Source organism: Zootoca vivipara, chromosome 15 (assembly GCF_963506605.1).
Source record: "Zootoca vivipara chromosome 15, rZooViv1.1, whole genome shotgun sequence".
Classification (NCBI taxonomy): Eukaryota; Metazoa; Chordata; class Lepidosauria; order Squamata; family Lacertidae; genus Zootoca; species Zootoca vivipara.
In genome coordinates, this window is record NC_083290.1 from 21,306,422 (window position 1) to 21,326,455 (window position 20,034).

At 44.9% G+C, this 20,034-nt stretch overlaps 1 protein-coding gene across 1 annotated transcript in view; it reads left to right on the forward strand.

The window, feature by feature from the left end:
- JAM3 (junctional adhesion molecule 3) overlaps nt 1-20,034 on the forward strand; it is a 77,107-nt gene that overhangs the window by 16,397 nt on the left and 40,676 nt on the right. The window contains exon 2 of the mRNA XM_060268585.1: nt 18,637-18,835. Coding sequence (XP_060124568.1) covers nt 18,637-18,835 — 199 coding nt within the window. The remainder of the gene's footprint in view (nt 1-18,636; nt 18,836-20,034) is intronic.

A 20,034-nucleotide genomic window follows, 5' to 3' on the forward strand; every position in this document is an offset into this window, starting at 1 on the left:
TTTTTATTAAAAAAACCTAAGTTTCTAGTCCTTGTGGATGCAAAAAATATGCTTAGAAGTGGGTTGGCAATGCATGCTGCAATCTCAGGATCCAGTAAGATGTGTCTAAATTATAGTTACCAGTAGCTGGGAAGGGGGTGAATTTGAAATTTTAGGAGCACAGGACCCCCTTCAGACCTGTGTTTTTCTTTTGCCATTTTTTTATTGGCACAGTAATGCATTAGTGGTGGATTTGTATTGCAATCCCCACACACTCTTCTGTTTTTTTAGTTGTTCTGCAATGCTTCCCCAATGTCATTGCATTATTGTGATCTTGGAGGGTCACTCTTGCACTATAGCAAGACAAAACACACACATCTCTGCAACAATGATGTAAAAAAAAAGTTACAGGATTTCTGCAAGAAGTTACAGGACATGCATTGATTGGAAATGAAACAGCAGGTTTCTGCCCCAAAACATTTGCCCCCAAATATTGAAAGCAGGATTGCATATAACTGCCCCAATGTCATCAAGAGCGCAAAGCATAAAAAAAGCAAAACAAATGAGACACCAGGAGGGCAGAATTAATTGTTCAAAGTTCAATGGAAATTCTACAACTTGCTGAAATTGCATCCATTGTTGCAGGTCGCAGAATCCAGCTATTCTGTGTGTAGAATGTTAATTTGGCATAGATAGATGATAGATAGATGGAGTGACCAGATGCAAAAAAGAGGAGCAGTTTCTCCCCCACCCACCCACCATTTCTTTGATGCTTTTATAGCAGAGGAAGTTTCCAAAGGTCATAGATGCCTTTTATCAGGACAAACTCTGCCTGCTAAAATTCCCTCTTCTCCACAAAGCTACTGGAGCCACATTCTTTAAAAGCACCTAAGCTTGTGACTTCCATCACATTGTCATTATTTATTGCATTTATTAATCATCTGCTACATAAGTTGTCATGAAGTGGCTTACAGTTGCTAAAATCCAAGCAAACATACACTTTCACGAGTTTAAAGCAATCATAAAAACCAGTATTATTTACTAAAACTATTCACCATGAAGTATTAGAGAGAAAGACAAATCCTACCTTGCTCTACTAAAAGATGAGCACTGTAACAAGAAAGGTCATTATGCCATATGATCCTAATTAAGTGCCGAATTCCTGGCTAAACAGGAACCTCTTTGCTTGGCGCCTAAAACCTAATGCAAGCGGCAGGCATACCTCCCTGGGAAGAGAATTCCTCGGACAGGGCTCCATTGCTGAAAGTCAAAGTCCTGCTTCTAGATTTTTAAGAGCTAGCAGAAAGGAAACAAAGAAACATCAAGATGGCTGCTGTATTAAGCGGCACGAAACACTGTGGCCTGATTACCCACCACCACCACCACCATTTTTGTGGCTTTATTTTTTCAGGAGGAGGCCTTCAGTCATTACAACGTTCTAACCCGCAAGATCCAAATGCTCTGTTGGCATGTTGTGCTGAAGGCGTCAAGCAAACAGCCTTCTTTTAAACTGGCAGAATCAAATTTTGGAATCAATTACCTTCGCTGTCTCTTGCCTTTACCCAGCCTTCCAGAAAGCTGCCTTGTCCCCGGGGATAGCTGCATGCGTATTAAGATTCTCAGATGAGGCCCTTCTCTGACTTCCATCAGCAGGGGAGTTAGTCACACAGCCACAAGTGAGAGAGCCTTTTCAGTGGCTGCACCAGTTTAGCTGCTAAGCCTGGAAGACCTGCTCCTTGCCTTGCAGGCCTTTCCCACCTGGCCTGGGTGAGGCCCTGATTGACAAAAGCTGAGGCTGCTGAACAGACTCTTGGGCTGCGGTATTGTTTAGTTGGGGGGTGTTTGTTTTTTAATTTTAGATCTTGTGATTTATGTGGAAACTTTTCAGTTTGACTGTGTGTTTTTAAATGTTTTATTTATTGTTTATGACTATTTTTGTTATGTTGCAGTTATGTATTTTTACCACGTTGCAAGCTGCCTTGAGCATAGTTTGAACTATGGAAAGGGAGCATACTAATAAAATTGTGTGTGTGTGCGTGCATGCACTATGTCTTTGGAATGTTTCTTTGGATTTTTACGTTTCTCCCAGAATGGAAGGATACTGGAGACTAGAAGACGTAAGAGTTCATTGCAGATTATAGAATGCAGAAGTATCTTCTATTCTTCAAAAAAGAAACAGCAAGAAATCCTCCACAGGCTGAAACCTACTCTACCACACACAAACACACACAGCATCCTTCCCTGGTACGAGAACACAAGCTAAAGATACAATTTGTGTGAGAGTATGTGTACAGTCATCATTCACTGGACACAGTTACCTGGAATTAACATGAGTTGCAGACACGATTCCTTGAGCTCTCCTGTGACACAACCTTAAAAGTGCAATTTCAGCAACTAACATTTTCCAAAGATTTGCATTTCAGTTACTAAAGAATAGGGACCCAGGTGGCGCTGTGGGTTAAACCACTGAGCCTAGGGCTTGCTGATCAGAAGGTCGGCGGTTCGAATCCCTGCAACGGGATGAGCTCCCGTTGCTCAGTCCCAGCTCCTGCCCACCTAGCAGTTCGAAAGCACATCAAAGTTCAAGTAGATAAATAGGGACCGCTCCGGCGGGAAGGTAAACAGTGTTTCCGTGCGCTGCTCTGGTTCGCCAGAAGCAGCTTTGTCATGCTGGCCACATGACCCGGAAGCTGTCTGCGGACAAACGCTGGCTCCCTCGGCCTATAGAGCGAGATGAGTGCCGCAACCCCAGAGTCAGACACGACTGGACCTGATGGTCAGGGGCCCCTTTACCTTTTACCTTTTTACTAAAGAATACCCAGAATTCGCAAGCGAAACCATCACCCACCTGCTGCCATTTGGCATCTTTCTGAGCAAGGCTCCTCAACAATACTGACATTCAAAATTAATAATAATAATAATAATAATAATAATAATAATAATAATGTTTAGCCTTATGCAATGAGTTGCAAGTTAACCTGATCTCACCCCTCAATGGAATGAATTCTGGAAGAACTAACTTGCCCAGGAGTCTCATCACAAATGTCCTTTGAAAATAATAATAAACCACTGGTTTTCAATAGCTGTTCAGCTTTTTGGTTAAGATCAAGTGTAAAAATCACGGGTTTTCATTGGTAGCATGAATGCTAAAGTAGAGCTACATATGTTGCTTTGTGAATTTCCATTTTAGGATTAATAATGTGCCTTATCAGCGCTGTTAAGTATAAAACAGAAATGAATATGTGACAGTTTCATGTTGCAGGTTGGGAGTCAGAGGTGGGTCTGGACCAGTTGAAGACTTTGCAAGCTATTCAGAAAAGACTGAAGGTGGCTGCATCATGCTATCAAGGTGGCTCCTTCCAATGCCATTGAGCCCGGTTTGCTTGTCATAAGAGGTATTTATAGGAGTGTCTATAACAAATGAACCCCTAGGAAGATTTGGCTTATGGCTCTGCCAATACCTTGTGCAGAGAGAACGGCAGAATGGCCAACCCAAATAACCCCCTGTGAGCTTTATTTTCCTATCCCTTGTTGCTTTCAGCTCAGCTTTCAGGGCGAGGGGAGTGCTTGTTATCCACACCACGTTGCCAAGACTTTGAAGGCGAAGAGGAGAGGGCTGGGTGCTTGCAGCAGTGAAACAGACACTCAGTTTGTGTTTGTGTCCATGTGTGAGAGAAAGGTAGTGTTTGGCTCCTTCCTCCCCACAGGGCATCCAGTCACAGGAAGGCTTCTCAGTATGGTTGCCTGCCCCCCTCTGTGTATAAGCTGGCCTCATCATAATTTCGAGTGTGCTATTTCCAAAATTTCACAGAGCTAAGGGTGGACACTGAGCAGCGCTCCTTTTCAGATTTCAGCTGGATTGGTAACTTGCAATGAGACTTTAGGAATGATGCTGTTCTCTCAAGCTTCCTATCTGCAAAATGGAGATAATATCAATGCTAGCCTTTGTAAACAATCCTATAGAAGAGGCTGCAAAGATTGTCCACTAGCCTGCTGGGAGTTTGCAGATTAAGGGAATGCCATTTTCCCCATAAAAACACAGGAAGCTGTCTTATACTGTGTCAGAGTCGGAGTCGGACCATTAATCCAGCTAGGTCAGTACTGCCTACACCAATGTCAACTGGTCCAGGCCCCAGGCCCACCTCTGACTCCCAAGCTGTACCATGAGACCCACTTTCACATATTCACTTTTGATTTAAATTTAATAGCATGAATAACTGATAAAAATGGTAAAGTGTTATAGCCCAGACACGCACACAGTGTCCTTTGGTTTGGTCAGCCTTAGCTGGAGTCAAACATGGCAGCAGTGGCTTTTCCATGACCCAATTTCGATTGCCTAACAACCCACCTGTACTTTCCAACCCACTGGTTGAAAATTTGTGGTCCACACTGATTGGCAGCAATGGTACTCAGGAGTTTCTAACCAGAAGTCTCCCCGAGTCCTAACCTGGAGATGTCGGGGATTGAACCTGGGAGTGGGACCGTCTGCATGCAAAGCAGATGCTCTACCACTGAGCTACAGCTCTTCCCCTAGTAGTATCCTGCTATATTTCTCTGCTGAGCCTGGAGGAAGGAGGCTTCTCTGCCAGACTGCTCACCCATCCGCATGCTATTTCTTGGTGTCTATGACGACCCACACAAGTGTTTAATTGCAAGGCCTGAGAGCCCCCCCAAACCTAATAGGAACTGAGGAATTGCAGGCAGACAAGCTTACGTGTTATTAATAACCACATTTATTCCTAGCTGCGTATGCCCCACTGTTAAGCCACGTTACCGAAGTGGCTTGCATTAAAAGATTAAAATACGCTAACAATAAAACACGCTAAAAATGGCCAATGAAAAGTGCAGCTGTGTTAAATAAAACCGGCAGAAATCAAATTATCTATTTAGGGCAGCGTATCTGAAAGTTCAAAAGACGGAAAATAAAAAGGGATTATTTGGCTGGAGACTGCTGACCTGATTTTGGACACACCACCAAACTTCCAGAGAATGGGGATAGGGTGTGGGAATATCCTTTTCCTGCCCTGATGCAGCAAGAGATGAGAACGCCAGGAATGGGTGGCTAGATTTAAACCTAGGTCTTAGATAATTCGACAGATTATTGCTCAAACTTTCAAAGCACCATCCTCTGGCAGCTATAAAACTCAGGGATGCCTCTGTACAAACCCACTCTTTAACAGTAACTGATAGTGAATCTTGACCTTGTGTTTTTCAGAATAGCAACTGCAACGTGAGCCCAAGGTCAACTAAGGTTTTTTTTTCCTTTTCTTGCTGCTGTAAGCACATTGTTAAAGTTTTGCCTTCACCAAAATGCTGAGCTCACTGACATATTGTTTTTTCCATCTCCATTTTTAATTTGGTCATAAGGAGAGCCTGGCTGTTGGGTCAGACCAAAAGCCCATTTAGTCCAGCATCTGTTTCCCATAGTGGCCAAGCAGATGCCTCTGGGCAGCTCACAAGCAGGGAGAAGGAGCAAGAGCTAAGCCTGGAGGAAAGGGGCTTCTATCCTTTGGCAGCCCTCTTGGTTTCTACACAGGTAGCAGAAGATGAGTGTGAGGGAAATTGCAATCAAACATATAACTATGCATGAGTGCTAGTTACTGCGCGAAGGGGTTAAGATCATAGTGTAAGTCCTCCCAGGCTTGGCTAGATCACACTTCATCTCCTTCAGAGGAAAGGGTTGGCAAAGTGTTTACACACACCCCTCACCCTGGAAGAAAGGAAGTCAAGTTCCCACCCCTGTTCTTTTTCTCTCTGCACCATGTAACCAACAAAGGACATAGCTGTCAAGTTTTACCTTTTCTCGCGAGTAAGCCTATTCAGCATAAGGGAATTTCCCTTTTAAAAAGGGAGAAATTGACAGCTATGACAAAGGAGGATGGGTGTGAGCTTGCTCCCAAGCTTAGAGCCTTTGTTTGAAAGTGATATTTTCTACCCAATAGTATTTGCCTGTGTTCTCCTTCCAGCTGCATGGAACAATGCATGCATCAGACTTTTGAATATGTAAATAAAGCATTTTAAACTTACTTAACAGTGAGTGATCTGTTCAGTGCTAAGAGGGTCCTGTTTCAGCGGACTGAACAAGGTACCTAAGCAGGTTTAACAGCCTATTCTCAGCTGTGTAACGAAGTCGCGCGGAAGCCGTGCTGCGAGGGCGGGGGCACCGGAGCGATCTCCGCGCCTCAGCGCCAGGACGCCCGACCTGCTTGAGATGGCCCTGCCTATTCTCATTGTGCACAAGTTGTGACTTGATTTTAGACTCTGCTGGGGCTTTCTGTGTGCAAGCCCCACATTTTGAAACTAGACACACAACTGATTCTTTGGTTGTTCACCCACACATGTGATCCACAGGGATTCACGCTGTAGGCTATATTTAATTCCTCTGCAGAGTGGGGTGCAGTAGATCCTGCCACCCAACACTAATGGGGTATGAGCTGGCAATAACCAGCCCCTTTGGGTGAGAGGTCTTCTAACAACTCTCAAAACCCTTAACTACAGTTCCCATGATACTTTGGGAGGGGAGCTAGGACTGTTAAAAGTTGAATGCAAGGGCTTTAAGTGTACTTTTAGAAAGTTGGGAGATTCAGCCCCAGATTTCCTTCTTTGGGGCCCTGAGTCTCTTCTCTAGATGGTTGGTGAGGATCATAAATATCTTGTTGCTGTTCCTCCCATTTCCAAATGCAGGGGATACCCCACCATCAACTAATGCTAAGCTGCCTCTCTACACCTCCTTCCATAAAGTAGGCACTTGTTCTTTTTCCAGGATATTTGCAGAGCCAAGGCAGGCTCCCCTGAAATATTGATACCCCAAGCATCTGCCCTAATTTGCCACAATGTTTGTGCTAGCTCTGCATGTGCCTCTATCGCCACTGACCTTTCCTTCCTACCACTGGGTTTTGTATGGGCAATGCAGAAAGAATGACACAGCCTCACCATAGACACAGCACTTCTAAGCAGCAAGAACCGACAAGGGGGCACCAGTTATTAGTCATCATTAATAAGCCAAAGGCTTATTAGGCAATTAGCCACGGCTCTGTGATTATGCATTTGGAAACTAAGCTCCACCTTTGACCGCAAGCCTGTGCTTGAGTCATGGGCGTACCCAGGGGGGGCAGGCGGGGGCAGCTGCCCCCCCAAACGCAAAAAATTAACGTACAGTATTTTACAGACCATAACCAGCACTTTTCCCCTCCAAAAATTGAAGTGGAAAAGGGCAAACGGGAGACGTGCTTTGCTTTAGTGCTTTAGCGAGAGCCACTCGGTCTCCGCTTGCTTGGGGGGGGGGAACACAGCTGTAACAAAAAGACATCAAATAAATAAAGCAAAGTGGCTACTGGTAGTTAAGCAGTTAAGACAATGGAGCAGGGAAATATTTGATAGCTCACCACTTCACCCTATTGTTCTTCAGTGGGAGTTGTTAATGAGCATTCAGGGATCGCATTAAGAGTTCTACAGTATTGGCGATTTAATGAGGGTGCAGAGGATTCAATTTGACTGAGGTGGCTTTGCAAAGCTAAAAGGAAGTGAATAAGAAAAAGGGTGGCTGTAGCTTAGAAACAGTGATGTTTATATATGCTATGGTAATATATCAATAGAATCATATAATTGTAGTCGGAAGGGACCATAAGGGTCATCTAGTCCGGGGAATGTCCAACAGGTAGATCATGATCTACCAGTAGATCACTGGATGTCTGTGGTAGATCACTGGTAGATCACTGCTCCCCCCCAAGAAGCCCTGCGCCCCTAAAAAACGGGGCTTTCCTCCCTAAAAAAAAAGCTCAATAACTTTGACCTGAACCACCAAAAACAGGGTTTTCCTTCCTAAAAAAAGCTCAGCATCGCTTTCCTACTCCCTAAAGAAGCTCCACAACTTTGACCTGAATCCCAAAAAAGGGGGTAGGTCACTGCCAGTTTTTAAAGGCTCCTGTACAGGCGTACCGGTATCTTCCTCTTGCTGCAGAGTTCCAGCATTACAGCGTCACCCAGAGACACCCACAAATGTGAGTTATCCCTCTCTCTATTTCTTCCTTCCTTCCCTCCCTCTTCCATCCTTAATAAAATACTGGGGGGGGGGCAGGTAAGCCCAACATAGAAAGCCCATCAACATGGGGGGGGAATGACTCTTTCAAATACGGTATTTACCAGTAATTGGGGGGGGGAGGCACCTAGGCCTCTAGGAGTTGGCTGCTATGCCTAGAACAATTCAAGAAAGCAGAATGATGCATACGCTATGGTAATATATCAGTCCTATATAATAAAGTCCCTGTGTCTCTGCGTCCAGTATTCCCTGTGTCCCTGGGTTTGCGCTAATGTGCATGTGCCCCACGTCCACAAGGACTGGACGAAGAGGCGGGACGTACACACACACACATGCTCTCCCCCCCTCAACCCTCTGCCTCCCGTTCCCCTGCGGCGGCGGACCAAGATGGCAGCATCGGGCTCCGGGGCCGCCGCGGCGGGAGCCCGGTCCGGCTCCCGCTGCCGTCGCGGGCCGCGGCCCCGGAGCCCGATGCCGCCATCTTGGTCCGCTGCCACCTCCTCCTGACAACCCTACCTGGCCCATGGGAGGAGCGGCGGGGCCGCGGCCTTCCCTCCCTCTCTGTGCTCGGCCGCGGGACACGATGGGAGAGCGCTTTGTTCAATTGCGTTCCCGGCGCGCCCCGCGGCCGAGCGCAGAAAGTGAGGGAAGGCCGCGACCCCGTCGCACCTCTAGTGCCCGTTTTCTTAACTGGCTGAATGAGACTAGTAGAATCATAGAATTGTAGTCGGAAAGGACCATAAGGGTCATCTAGTCCAGGCATGTCCAACAGGTAGATCATGATCTACCAGTAGATCACTGGATGTCTGTGGTAGATCACTGGTAGATCACCGGCTCCCCCCCAAGAAGCCCTGCACCCCTAAAAAATGGGGCTTTCCTCCCTAAAAAAGCTCAATAACTTTGACCTGAACCACCAAAAACAGGGTTTTCCTTCCTAAAAAAAGCTCAGCATCGCTTTCCTACTCCCTAAAGAAGCTCCACAACTTTGACCTGAATCCCAAAAAAGGAGGTAGATCACTGCCAGTTTTTAACTGTGAGTAGATCGCAGTCTCTTGGAAGTTGGCCACCCCTGATCTAGTCCAACCCCCTGCAATGCAGGAATTTTCCCCCAAGGTGGGGCTTGAACCCACGACATGGTTGAAATATTATGCTGATATACATCAACGCCTCAGAGCCATCGTGACTGCGGCCATGCCTTGCCTCGCCCTTGGCGGCCCTGCCACCCCTCTCTCGCCTGCCCGACCCTCCCGTCCTCTCCAGCCAAGCAGGGTAGCCATCGACGCTGCCAGCCCCAGAAACACAAGGTGGCTGCCGCCGCCGCCACAATGTCATCGGGCCCACTGGCCCTGTAGCCCCGCCCATGTTCCCACTTCATGGCCCCTCCCCTCCCATGCCTTGGCCCCGCCCCTGAACGACCATGGTTTGCGCGCCCCCCCCCCTAGTTTTGATCCTGGGTACGCCCCTGACTTCAGTGGTAGGAGACCTCTGGTTGACCTGGCAGTGCAGAAACAATGGTGGAAGTTGGTAATTTGGGAAATGCAACCTTCTTCTTCTTCTTCATTTGAAAGGGAAAGCAAAAAAATACATATGTTTTCTCTGGATTGCCAGTTGCCAGGAATAATAGCGCATAGAGAAGGAATGAAGGGGAAAGAGCCTGCTGTATGAGCAGAGGTTGTTTGTTTTGAGAGATGAAGGCATGTTGGATATTCCTGGAAGGGTTATTTAAAGAGCAGAAACATGGGCTTCTCCCTTTCTGTCTTGCTAACATTTAGCAGTTTGACAGCTCTGAAAGCAACTTACAGTCACTATTTAAAAACAGGATTTTAAAAATAATAATAGCATTACAGTCAAAAGGAGGAGGGGGAGGGACAGCCATGTTTACGCCACCTTGGGCTTCTTGGAGAAAAGGGTGGGAAATGAATGCAAAAAATAAATACAATAGCAGCTTCAGTAAATACCTCGCTTCTCCAGCATCTCAGTCCCAATGGAATCTGAACTTTGTCTCCGGCAGCTGCTGCTATTACTATTATTATTACTACTACCACTACTATTAAATATGTAATTTGTTTGTTATACAATGAACTTCTCCAAACCACTCACAGCATTTTAAAGACCATAAGCCCGAAGAAACAAATGCATTACTGTATAATAAACACACATGGTGGGATACCCAGTCACAGGTTTCACAGTGTCATATGTTTAGTAGGTTGGCCCTCTTGGGTTTCCTTAGAAGACAGGCAAGGTACCTTAAAAGCCACCCATTGGACCCTCCAGAATACTGTGGGTTTCAGATTTGGAGCAAGATGTGTACATCTTGTGATAATCAGTGGACTACCTTCCTTACTCGTTTTAAGGCAGCGGTGGGATGCTTAAGGTTCAGAGGCCGAATACGGCCCTCCAAGCCACTGTCTGGCCCTTGAACCTCTTCCCAGGCCCTACCCCTTACTGGCCCTGCATTGCATGCCATGTGTTTTTGCCTGCTGCCTGGAATATGCCCTTGGAAACTAGCCTACTATATAAAGGGAGGGGGGATTAACTTATCTGCCTACTTTTGCCTCTGGCCCTGTCCACCACTGGTTTGCTGCCCCTAGAAGTTTGTTTGAGGTCCTTAGGATCTGTAGATTCTGAAGGGTATGTTGGGAAGTGGAAGCAATTTCTTTCCACGGAGGATCAACAGACCTCATTGTATACATATCCATCACAAACTTGTGCCTGGAACATCTCGTGAATTTTTGCTCTACCCCCATAAAGCCTGTGCCTGTTTTGTCACTTGTGATCTTATCTTCTAAAGAACCACTTAGAAGAACTAGGGTCTCATATCTCAGCCTGAACCTGGTTCAGCTATCTCGAAAGCTGTGGCCTTATTAACATCAACCCAGCATGTGAGGATATTCTGGGAGGCTTAAAATGGCCCCTCCACCCAGCAAAAGCAGGGATTTGTTTTCCAGCAGCATCAAGGCAGGAATCCCCTTATCAAAATCCACAGCCTCTTCTTTCTTCTCCCTTTTCTTCCTTCGTGACTGCCATTTTGTCTGCTTACTAAGAGGGTCAAATGGCAAATAGTTTGCCAGTCCCTTTCAGTATTTTTGCTACCAGTTTGGTTTCACAGATTTTTGTTGAATAAACCCAAATATTTTAAACTTGGGGGAGGGTCCCCCCCCCATTTGACATCATCATCACCATCAAATTTCCGGTTACCTTCTACACATATGCCTCAGTGACATACAACGAAAACAAAACAAGTTAAAAGCACAACCACAAAATCAGCCAATACACTTAAAACTGAAACAGTGCAAGAGGGACTCTCCTGGCAAAGACTCCTTTATCTGGCTGGGAAAGCCTGTCAGAACAAAAATATATTCAGTTGTTTCCAGAAAGTGCAGATAGTGGCCACCTGCCATATCTCGACAAGAATGCTGCTCTACAGAACAGGGACTGCCACACTAAAAACCCTGCTCCATGTTTATTATTATTATTATTATTATTATTATTATTATTATTATTTGCCCTCCTTTCACCCTAAGGTCCTAGAGCAGGTTACAATATTAAAACACAATATTAAAAGAAGTTTAAAACAATTTACAATCACAAAAATCTGGTGGGAGGGTCCTAAAATGTATATGCCTCAAGTGTCGAAAGGTTATGACAGAGATCTTTGGAATTTGCAAGAGAAACTTTCCTGCATACTCCATAAGATGATCCTTTGCCCCACGAGGTGGCAAGAGCAGTCGGGCCCCACCCCTGACCCACCCCAGGCCATTGACTCCACCCCACGGACCCACCTCGTACCTCACTAGGTGCGGCTGCTGAAAGAAGAGTTGACCCGCTGGATGATGTTATCAAGAGAAGCTGTTGAGTTTCTCTTTAGCACCAGACAGTTAGAAAAGAAGGCCCAAGTATTCAAAAGTCAGTTCCTATAAAGTTACAAGCAAAACCTAGACACCTTTGCTATTTATATGTTTGAACCCTTTTCCAGAGAAAGAGAGAGGTAGTTGCAAGGGAAAGCCTTTTGTCCAGATGTAGAGCTGGGTCATGTCATCACCAAGGCGCAGCTTTCTGGTGTGCGTTGACTGCCCGGGGGTGGGGAGTAGCCTGTTTGGGCGCTTTTAGAAATACATCATTTGTGAGGTTCCATTATGTTTTGTTCTGTTACTTATTGTTTGTAAGCGCTTTGGGATTCGTTTGAATTAAATCAAATCAAATCTGAATAGCTCAACATCCTGACCTCTCCCCCCCCCAAAAAAAACACCTCAGGCCCACGCTACTTTGAAAGACAGTACAATAATGGTGCAACTGCTGAAACACTATGTTCTAAACTGATGGGGCGAGTCAAGTCTAACCTACCTCGCAGGGCTGTTATGAAGATGAAATGGGACAGCCCCAAACAAATACCATTGAGATTTGAATTGTGGGTGGAAATACTAATATGATAATATGAGGTGCCTTCATATTTCTCCTGTGGTTTCCTCTCCCTTTGTATAGTCTAATGAGGACCAAATAGCTCATCAGAACGAAGCAACATAATAGAAAGAGACAGATCTACGCCACCCCCTCATCCCCAACTGAGTCTCTTTCCCACAGCGGCTGGCTCTCCGCTCATATTTTATTCCAGTCACTTGTATTAGCATTAAGTAATGGAACAGAAGCTCCGTTTGTGTGTGAAAATCAATGTTTCACACAGTAGTGATTTGGCATCGTGGCTGAAGTGAGAACGTGGCCTGTGTATAACATTTATTGCAAATGGGCTTGCTTGTCTAGTTCCACATTTCAAATGGGCTCTCAGTAGGGATGGCAGATTAAAAGGCCAAGTGTTGTTATAATGCAAACACAGCAGTTCACCTGGGTACAGGGGGAGGTTTCTGAGACCTACAGTGACATCAAATGCCTCCTTATGTAAGGGATATTTGAGGCAACTGCTAAAGGAAGAGTCATTTTGAACCCTGTTTGCTTTTGGTTGACCGTTCTCTCCAGAGAAATAAAGCCCTTCATGGGACCTCGGGGGGAGGGGAGCGGCTGGGGTGGCGAAGGTTAAGTTCTTTTATTTAGTGTATGCTCGGGGAAGTTGTCTTTCTATTTGGTTGTTATGTTTCCTTGGTGGTAAGAGAGGTTGAGGTGGACTAGGGTGTGGTTGATCGTCTTTGGCTGGCTGCAGTGGGATTTGTTTGTGCATGGGTGAAGGGGTTTGTCGGGTTAAGTTAGCCATATTGAATCGTATGCTGTCAGTGGGTTATAAGCTCTTTCTAGTGTGAGTGGGCATTGTTATATTGAAAGATGTTCAGTAGGGCCAATTCTGGGGTGACCTCTAGTACCTGTTTAGTTATTTTGCTTATTTCTGGTATGACTGCGCACACTCCTTTTCTGACTGGGTCCTCAATTACTTGGTTTGGTGGGACACAGCATTTATGCATACATGGGATCGTGGGGAGGAGGTGCGAGGAAGAAACTATTGTGACATTGATTTCTTTGGTAACATGGAAGGGCTGTGGTGGGATCCAGAAATGGCAACCTGGAGCCCCACTGACCACTTAACTGCTCTCATCTCCACTAGCTTGGGAGCTTTTTCTGAGATGCTTGTGGGGTATGATAGCATCCTTTGTCGTTTGAGCATCTTTATCAAGATGCTAACAGAACTGCCTGCCTTTGATCAGTTGTGCTTCAAGGGAAGCTCACCAGTCCTCTGATTCTTTATATTTTCCATCCCAGACAGATGTTAACCAAAGGATCTCACAATAGTCATCTCCTTGCAGGAGCAAGGAAGCATAGGAGAATCAGATGCACCACAAGAGCATCTTGGATGGGATGGCTTTCAAAGAGGTATAGACAATTGCATGGAGAAGATGCCTATCAAAGGCAACTAGCCATGATGGCTATGCTCAGCCTCCCCTGTTGGAGGGAGCCATGCTTCTGAAAAGCACTGGAAGCCACAGACTCCCCAAACATGTTTCACAAGGACCCCTTCCTTCCCTCTGCCCCAGTACCTGAGCGTTGTCACATCTCTCCAGGGATTTGGCAAAGTACCGGTATATGTTGGGGAAAGGCCCCCTCCCTGCAAAGAAAATGGAGGAATCAGCAAGCGCCTGGCTCCCAGCCATGCTAGCACCAGTCTGGCACATGAGGGTGGGGGACATGGGAAGGAAGCATTCCTATAATATAGGACACTCAATTGGCATTTCAACTTACCTGAACTCTGAGCCTTTCCCCCCTTGTTCTGGACTGCCTCTCTCCTAAGGAAGATGCAAACTCTTGCTGGAAGCTACTCGTGGGAAGAGTGTTCCTATGATTCCCAAATGTTTCAGAAGCATATTTTTGTTCCCTTATCTACTTGATATATAATCATAGCATGGCAGTTGGAAGGGATCCCATCTAGTCAACCCCCCCCCCCCGGCAATGCAAGGCAAACTCCATCCTTCTGGTCACCATTGCAATTCTGCATCGTGTGGAGAAAGGGGAGAGAGAAATGTGTTGCTTACACTCTTGTAACACTGATATGAGATCCACACCATGCAGCCATTTCAATAAGTAAAGTCTAAAGGGCTGTCACATGGAGGATGGAGCAAGCTTGTTTTCTCCTGCTCCAGAGGCCCTTAGGGCCTGAAGCAGTGACTCTCCTTCCTCGGAGGTTTTTAAGCAGCGCTTGGATGGCCATCGGCCATGGATCATCTAGTTGAGATTCCTTCATTGCAGGGGGTTGGACTAGATGACCATCAGGATCACTTCCAAGTCTACAATTCTATGATGCTATGTTTTAAAGAGCATCCAATGCGCTTTTAAAGCACATGACTTCCCTCAAAATGATTTGTGCCATTGTGGCTTCCCTCTCACAGAGCTACAATCCCCAGAACCCCTAACAAACTACAATTCCCAGGATCGTTTGGGGGAAGACATTTGGTTTTTAGAACAGGGATGGAGAACCTGCAGTTTGCTCAAACCCATTTCCTAGGAACCAGGAGCAGTGAGTATAAAATATTGAATAGGGTTATTAAGGTAATTGTATCAGAATTATTATGGGAATGTTAAGGAGGGAGGGAGGGGGAAAGAGAGATTGTGGAATTCTGGTGGTGAGTGATGATTGGATGAGGATTTGAAAGGGCGTTTGAATGTGAGGCAGTTGAGAGTCAGTTGAGAGCAGTGGGTTCTGGAGGGGGTGGTTGGGCAACTAACTATTCCGTTTAGGATCAGTAGTCTAGTCGTCATTTTTGTAATAAAGCAGCATGTAAGATAAAGAGAATTTGAGGCCATAAGCTCAGGTACACACGCACCATCCTACAATCATTTAGTGAATCATCCATACAATCTCCTTTAGTGAGGGTGCAGTACCTAGAATCGGGACCAAACATTATTATTATTTTGCTCTTTTCTAGTTTCATAGGTTTATGTTCTGGTTCTAATGATGTAATAGGGGTCTTTAAATACTAGGGGCTGCCCCACACTCCATTTCTTCTTTTAAAAAACAATAATTTCCCCTCCCTCGTTTTCAAAAGCACATGCATTGACTCTTTCTTCAGGTTCTTCAGTTATATTTGTTGTGAGACATTGGTGTTATATGCAGTATAGGGTTGGGAAGAGATTTCAGTTTGCAAGTAGAGTATGAAAGCAAACACAGATGGGAAAGAAGTCTGATGCTGCCTCAATAAACCTCAGTTAGCCATAAAAAAGCTGATGGGAAGCCATCACAATGCAACGTATGCAGCAAAACTTTAAAGGAAACTCAGTTTGCCACTGTGAGGCACTTCTTGGCTTAATCTTATCAATAATTCTCTGCAAATACCAGAAAACAATTGTCTAAAGAAGGTTGGGCAAATCAAACTCTCTCCCCCCCTTTTGTGGCCAATGAATCCACACTTTTAAAGAATAAATAAATAAAGATATCACAGGGAAGAGAGTTGGCTATATTTTTCGTGGCTAGTTTAAATGAGTTCTTTGGTACTGTTATCACACATTGCTTTTTTTAATTTTTCAGATGGAATTGCAATAATCTCTGTCATGTTTCCTCCTCGCAACAAACCTACAAACCATTTTGCAGATGGGAAACAACTAAGGTCTAGAAAGAAAGCAACTGGTCCATGACCTCAGAAAGGGCATATGGAAGAGGGAAGACTTGAAAACAGCTCTCCCAAATGGACAGTTTTCTAACCCTTGGCTCTTGAGGTGCAGCAGAGCCTCATGCCAAAATCTGCTCATTTCTTTGTGCAATCATATTTCTGGAGTGTCCCTTTTTGTGTGTGGTGTGGACAAGAGCCAGAATTGCTGTTATTCCGTCTTAGCTCCACCATTAGATCTTGTAAACATTGAGATCAGATGTGTTTATACTGTCTGTACTCCAAGCAGTGGGCCTTTGGTGCCTGTATTGGTGCCTGTAATTGTATACCTAACCCTGTAAGGAACTGCATGTTAGACTCTACTAAAAGAGATCAGTTTTGTTAATCTTGCTCTACAGTTCCTAACTTTTTAATATTTGATGAGATTTCAAGGGCCAGCAGCCTTACACTTATTTAATTTTATTTATTTGAAAGTTTTATATCCATTATAGGAGAAGTGGAAACCTGGATGTAAGACTTAGCTAATAATATTTCCTCCCAAGCTCTCATTTCTTCATATTTTTTCCTTATGTATTGACAATGTTATCATACACCCTGTGGAACAGGCAAATGACCCTGGCTTTATCTTCGACTGTCTCTGGGTTGCCTCTCTCTCTCTCTCTCTCTCTCTCTCTCTCTCTCTCTCTCTCTCTCTCTCTCTCTCTCTCTCTCCTTGTTCTCCATAGTCAGTCCCTTGCCAAATGATGTTGCTTCTCCTGTTACAACTTGTACAAAATGGCTGAATAGTTTCATTTCATTATATGAGGTATAAAAACATCCTTATGATCAAGTCTGTTTCCCCTGAGATTATAGTTGTTAATTGACATCCATTCATATTCGGATCCTCTTTATCAGATAGGTACATGAAATCCTATTTTATTCTTAGTAAGCAATGCTTAATTTCTAAAATAAGATATGCTGGACCTCAAGACTTTCAAGAAAAATGGAGTCATTTCTCCATAAACTGAGATGTGTGATGATTTGTTATATTTTTAACTAAGGAGAAGCTAAAATAATGGCACACTGCACATGCTCAAAGTCACTCTTTAGAATTGTTTCTCATATTGCAGGGCTGAAGTGCTACACAGAAAAAAATCAGGTTCTAACGGACTCCTGTCCCAAATGGCCATTTGATACATTATGTTTTCTTTGATGAGTATCTATTATGAAATGAAACATGAGGCACATGTGAAATGTGACTAACCCATAATTTGTAAAAAAATCTGCTTCTTACAGAAAGTCAAGTTTAGATACAACTCTCCATCATGCCTATTGCAGAATATAAGCCTGTTATTTATTCTGAGATTGTATAGGTGTTTAATTTAACATTTTACCAACTGCAATACTTGGTGTGTATTTCAGATTACTTATTGGTATTTATTGATTTGTTCTGATTTGTTGCTCTTTTATGGCATGTAGTTTAGGTTCTATTTTATAAGCTACTGTTTATTACTTTGAGTGCTTCTAGATAGGTCATAGCTGCCAAGTTTTCCCTTTTCTCGCGAGGAAGCCTATTCAGCATAATGGAATTTCCCGTAAAAAAAGGGAGAACTTGGCAGCTATGAGATAGGTGTTAATTGTGAGCTCAGTGCTTATCAAGGATGCACTTTTTTTTTTTGGCAGCACCATTTTGATGACATCATTGCCATCAAAATGTCAGCCTGTAATATCCCACTCCCTCATTTGATCCAGATTTATTCTTTCCAGGGAAATTGGGGTGGGTGGGTGGGATGATTAGTTAACACACACACACACACACACACACACACACACACACACACACACCTGTTGACAGCAACCTGTTTGCAACATCTGAATGGCATGTTTGCAGTATTAAGCTCCTCATTAGAAACACCCTTTGTGTAGAGAAGTAAGATAAAAGTAATTAACTAAACCACGTTAAACATTTCATTTCTTCTTAAAAGGGTCCTGTGGTGCTCTGGAATAAGTTTTAGGATGATATTCAAACTCATTTATTTCAATTATTAGTTGCTTCCTATGAAGCATCTCAAAGCAATGCCACAATAAAGGACGATAAAAACACCCACAATGAAACATAGAGGGGGCAACAACCATTTTACATATACAGTAAAAACAATTTAAACAATTTCAAGTCAAGTACACAAGCTCTGTTATTCTAAATATGCATGTGTGTGATTTATTTGTTAACTCTACACATGCATGATTAATATCGGTAATAACAAATAGTAAGTGAAAGCACCCTAACCAGTTCTCACAGTCTACTTTCCCTAAGTTCCTGGTCACTTTCTGGGGCGGACCTAGCATCTCTTGTCACCTGGATACTGTTTCTTTGGTACCTTCAACCACTTGCTTCGACACCGTTACTCCCAGGGCCCAGGCTCCCAAACTGTTTCCTTGTGGGAGGTGGGGAGCTTTGGAAAAAACAAACAAACCCATGGAGCTAACCGCCGCATCTATCCTTTCCAGGCTTCTTCTGCCCCTCCGCGCGACTGTGGATGCGGTTGCCGAGGCAACGGAGCCCCAGCATCTCTAGTCTCCTAGCAACCGTTGCCCGAGCAGCCGAGCGCTGCTAAGGCGGGCATCTCCCGCTCGCTCCCTCCTTCCCTCCTTCCCTTTCTCTCCTCCCACCCGGCGCTGGGACCTGGCCAGACGGGGAATGCGCAAGCTCCGGCCCGGCCAGGCGGACGGCTTAGTTGCATCCCCATCATGGCGCTCAGGCGGCGGGCGCTCCTTCTCCTGCTGTTGCTTCCCATGTTCCGTGAGTCTCGTCCGGCTGGGGAGCGGGAGAGGTCCGGGGTTTGGGGGCGGCGGGGAGATAACGGTAACTGAAGGGACCCCAGTTTTTTTGGGGGGGGGGAAATAACGAGGCTGAGCGGTTTGCAGCGGACGGGGTGGGGAGATCATACTTCAGCCCCCTCCCCCGCCCATCATTGTTTTCAGCAGCCACGAGTTGGAAATTTGAAGGGGCGGGGGTGCCTGGCTAATGTGCAAGCAGGGCGGGGGGCATGCGTGAGCTTTGCACCCTTCCCATCATCGAGGGGCGAAGACTGCCTGGGACAATAGAGGCTATTGAGGGTGGCTTTTGCATTCACAAACGTGTGGCTTGGTATGGGTTTCTTTTTTAAAAAATGGGGGTGGGATGCTGAGTTTTGCAACAGAGAGGGCAGCAACATTTATTGAAACTAGAAAGGCGCTAGAAGGGAGGGATGAAAGGGAAAGTTTTAGCCCACTTTTTTAAAGTGGTGAGAGAAAGTCTCTCCCCTTTCTTTGGTGGTGCTCTGTGCTGATAAGACGTACTGTACTTAAAAATAAGATGTTGGTGTCTGTATGGTATGGAACCTCACAGCAGCCCTGGAGTAAAAGACATTGTACTAACGAAGTATCTAAAAGTTAACGAGGTGTAAGGTTTGGAAACATTTCCGCAGCTCAGAGTCCCGCGTCCCCCCGCATATTTATTACACTTAAAAATGTGTTTATTTAAAGTGTTTTGATCCTGCTTTTCTGCCCCCAAAAGGCACCCAGAGCTGCTTACATATGTCAAGGATGAGATAGTGTTTTCAGATTATAAACCCAAGGGCAGGGACTGAGACAAAAGGGAAAGGGTTTTTTTGGGGGGGAGAGGGGGGTTTCCTGCACTTAGAATAAAGTACTAATGAAGATTCTCCCTAGCTGTCCAGTCCATCCCATCCAAGTAAACAGAGACACTCCTGTCGTGTGTGTCTGAAGAAAGTAAAGCTATACTGTAGATTAAACAAAGTGTTCTGCTTTGGGACTCTACTCCCCCCCAACCACCCTAAAAGGACCCTCTAAAAGCAACCAGGGTTTTCCCATGCTAACTTTGTGAGTCAAGCAGTTATTTTAGGGTTGGGGTAGGGGGTATGATGGAAGTGACTAGACTTTGTTTTAGTACAATGCAGGTAGAAAAAAAATGAAATTATGGGTCACTATTTTTATAAA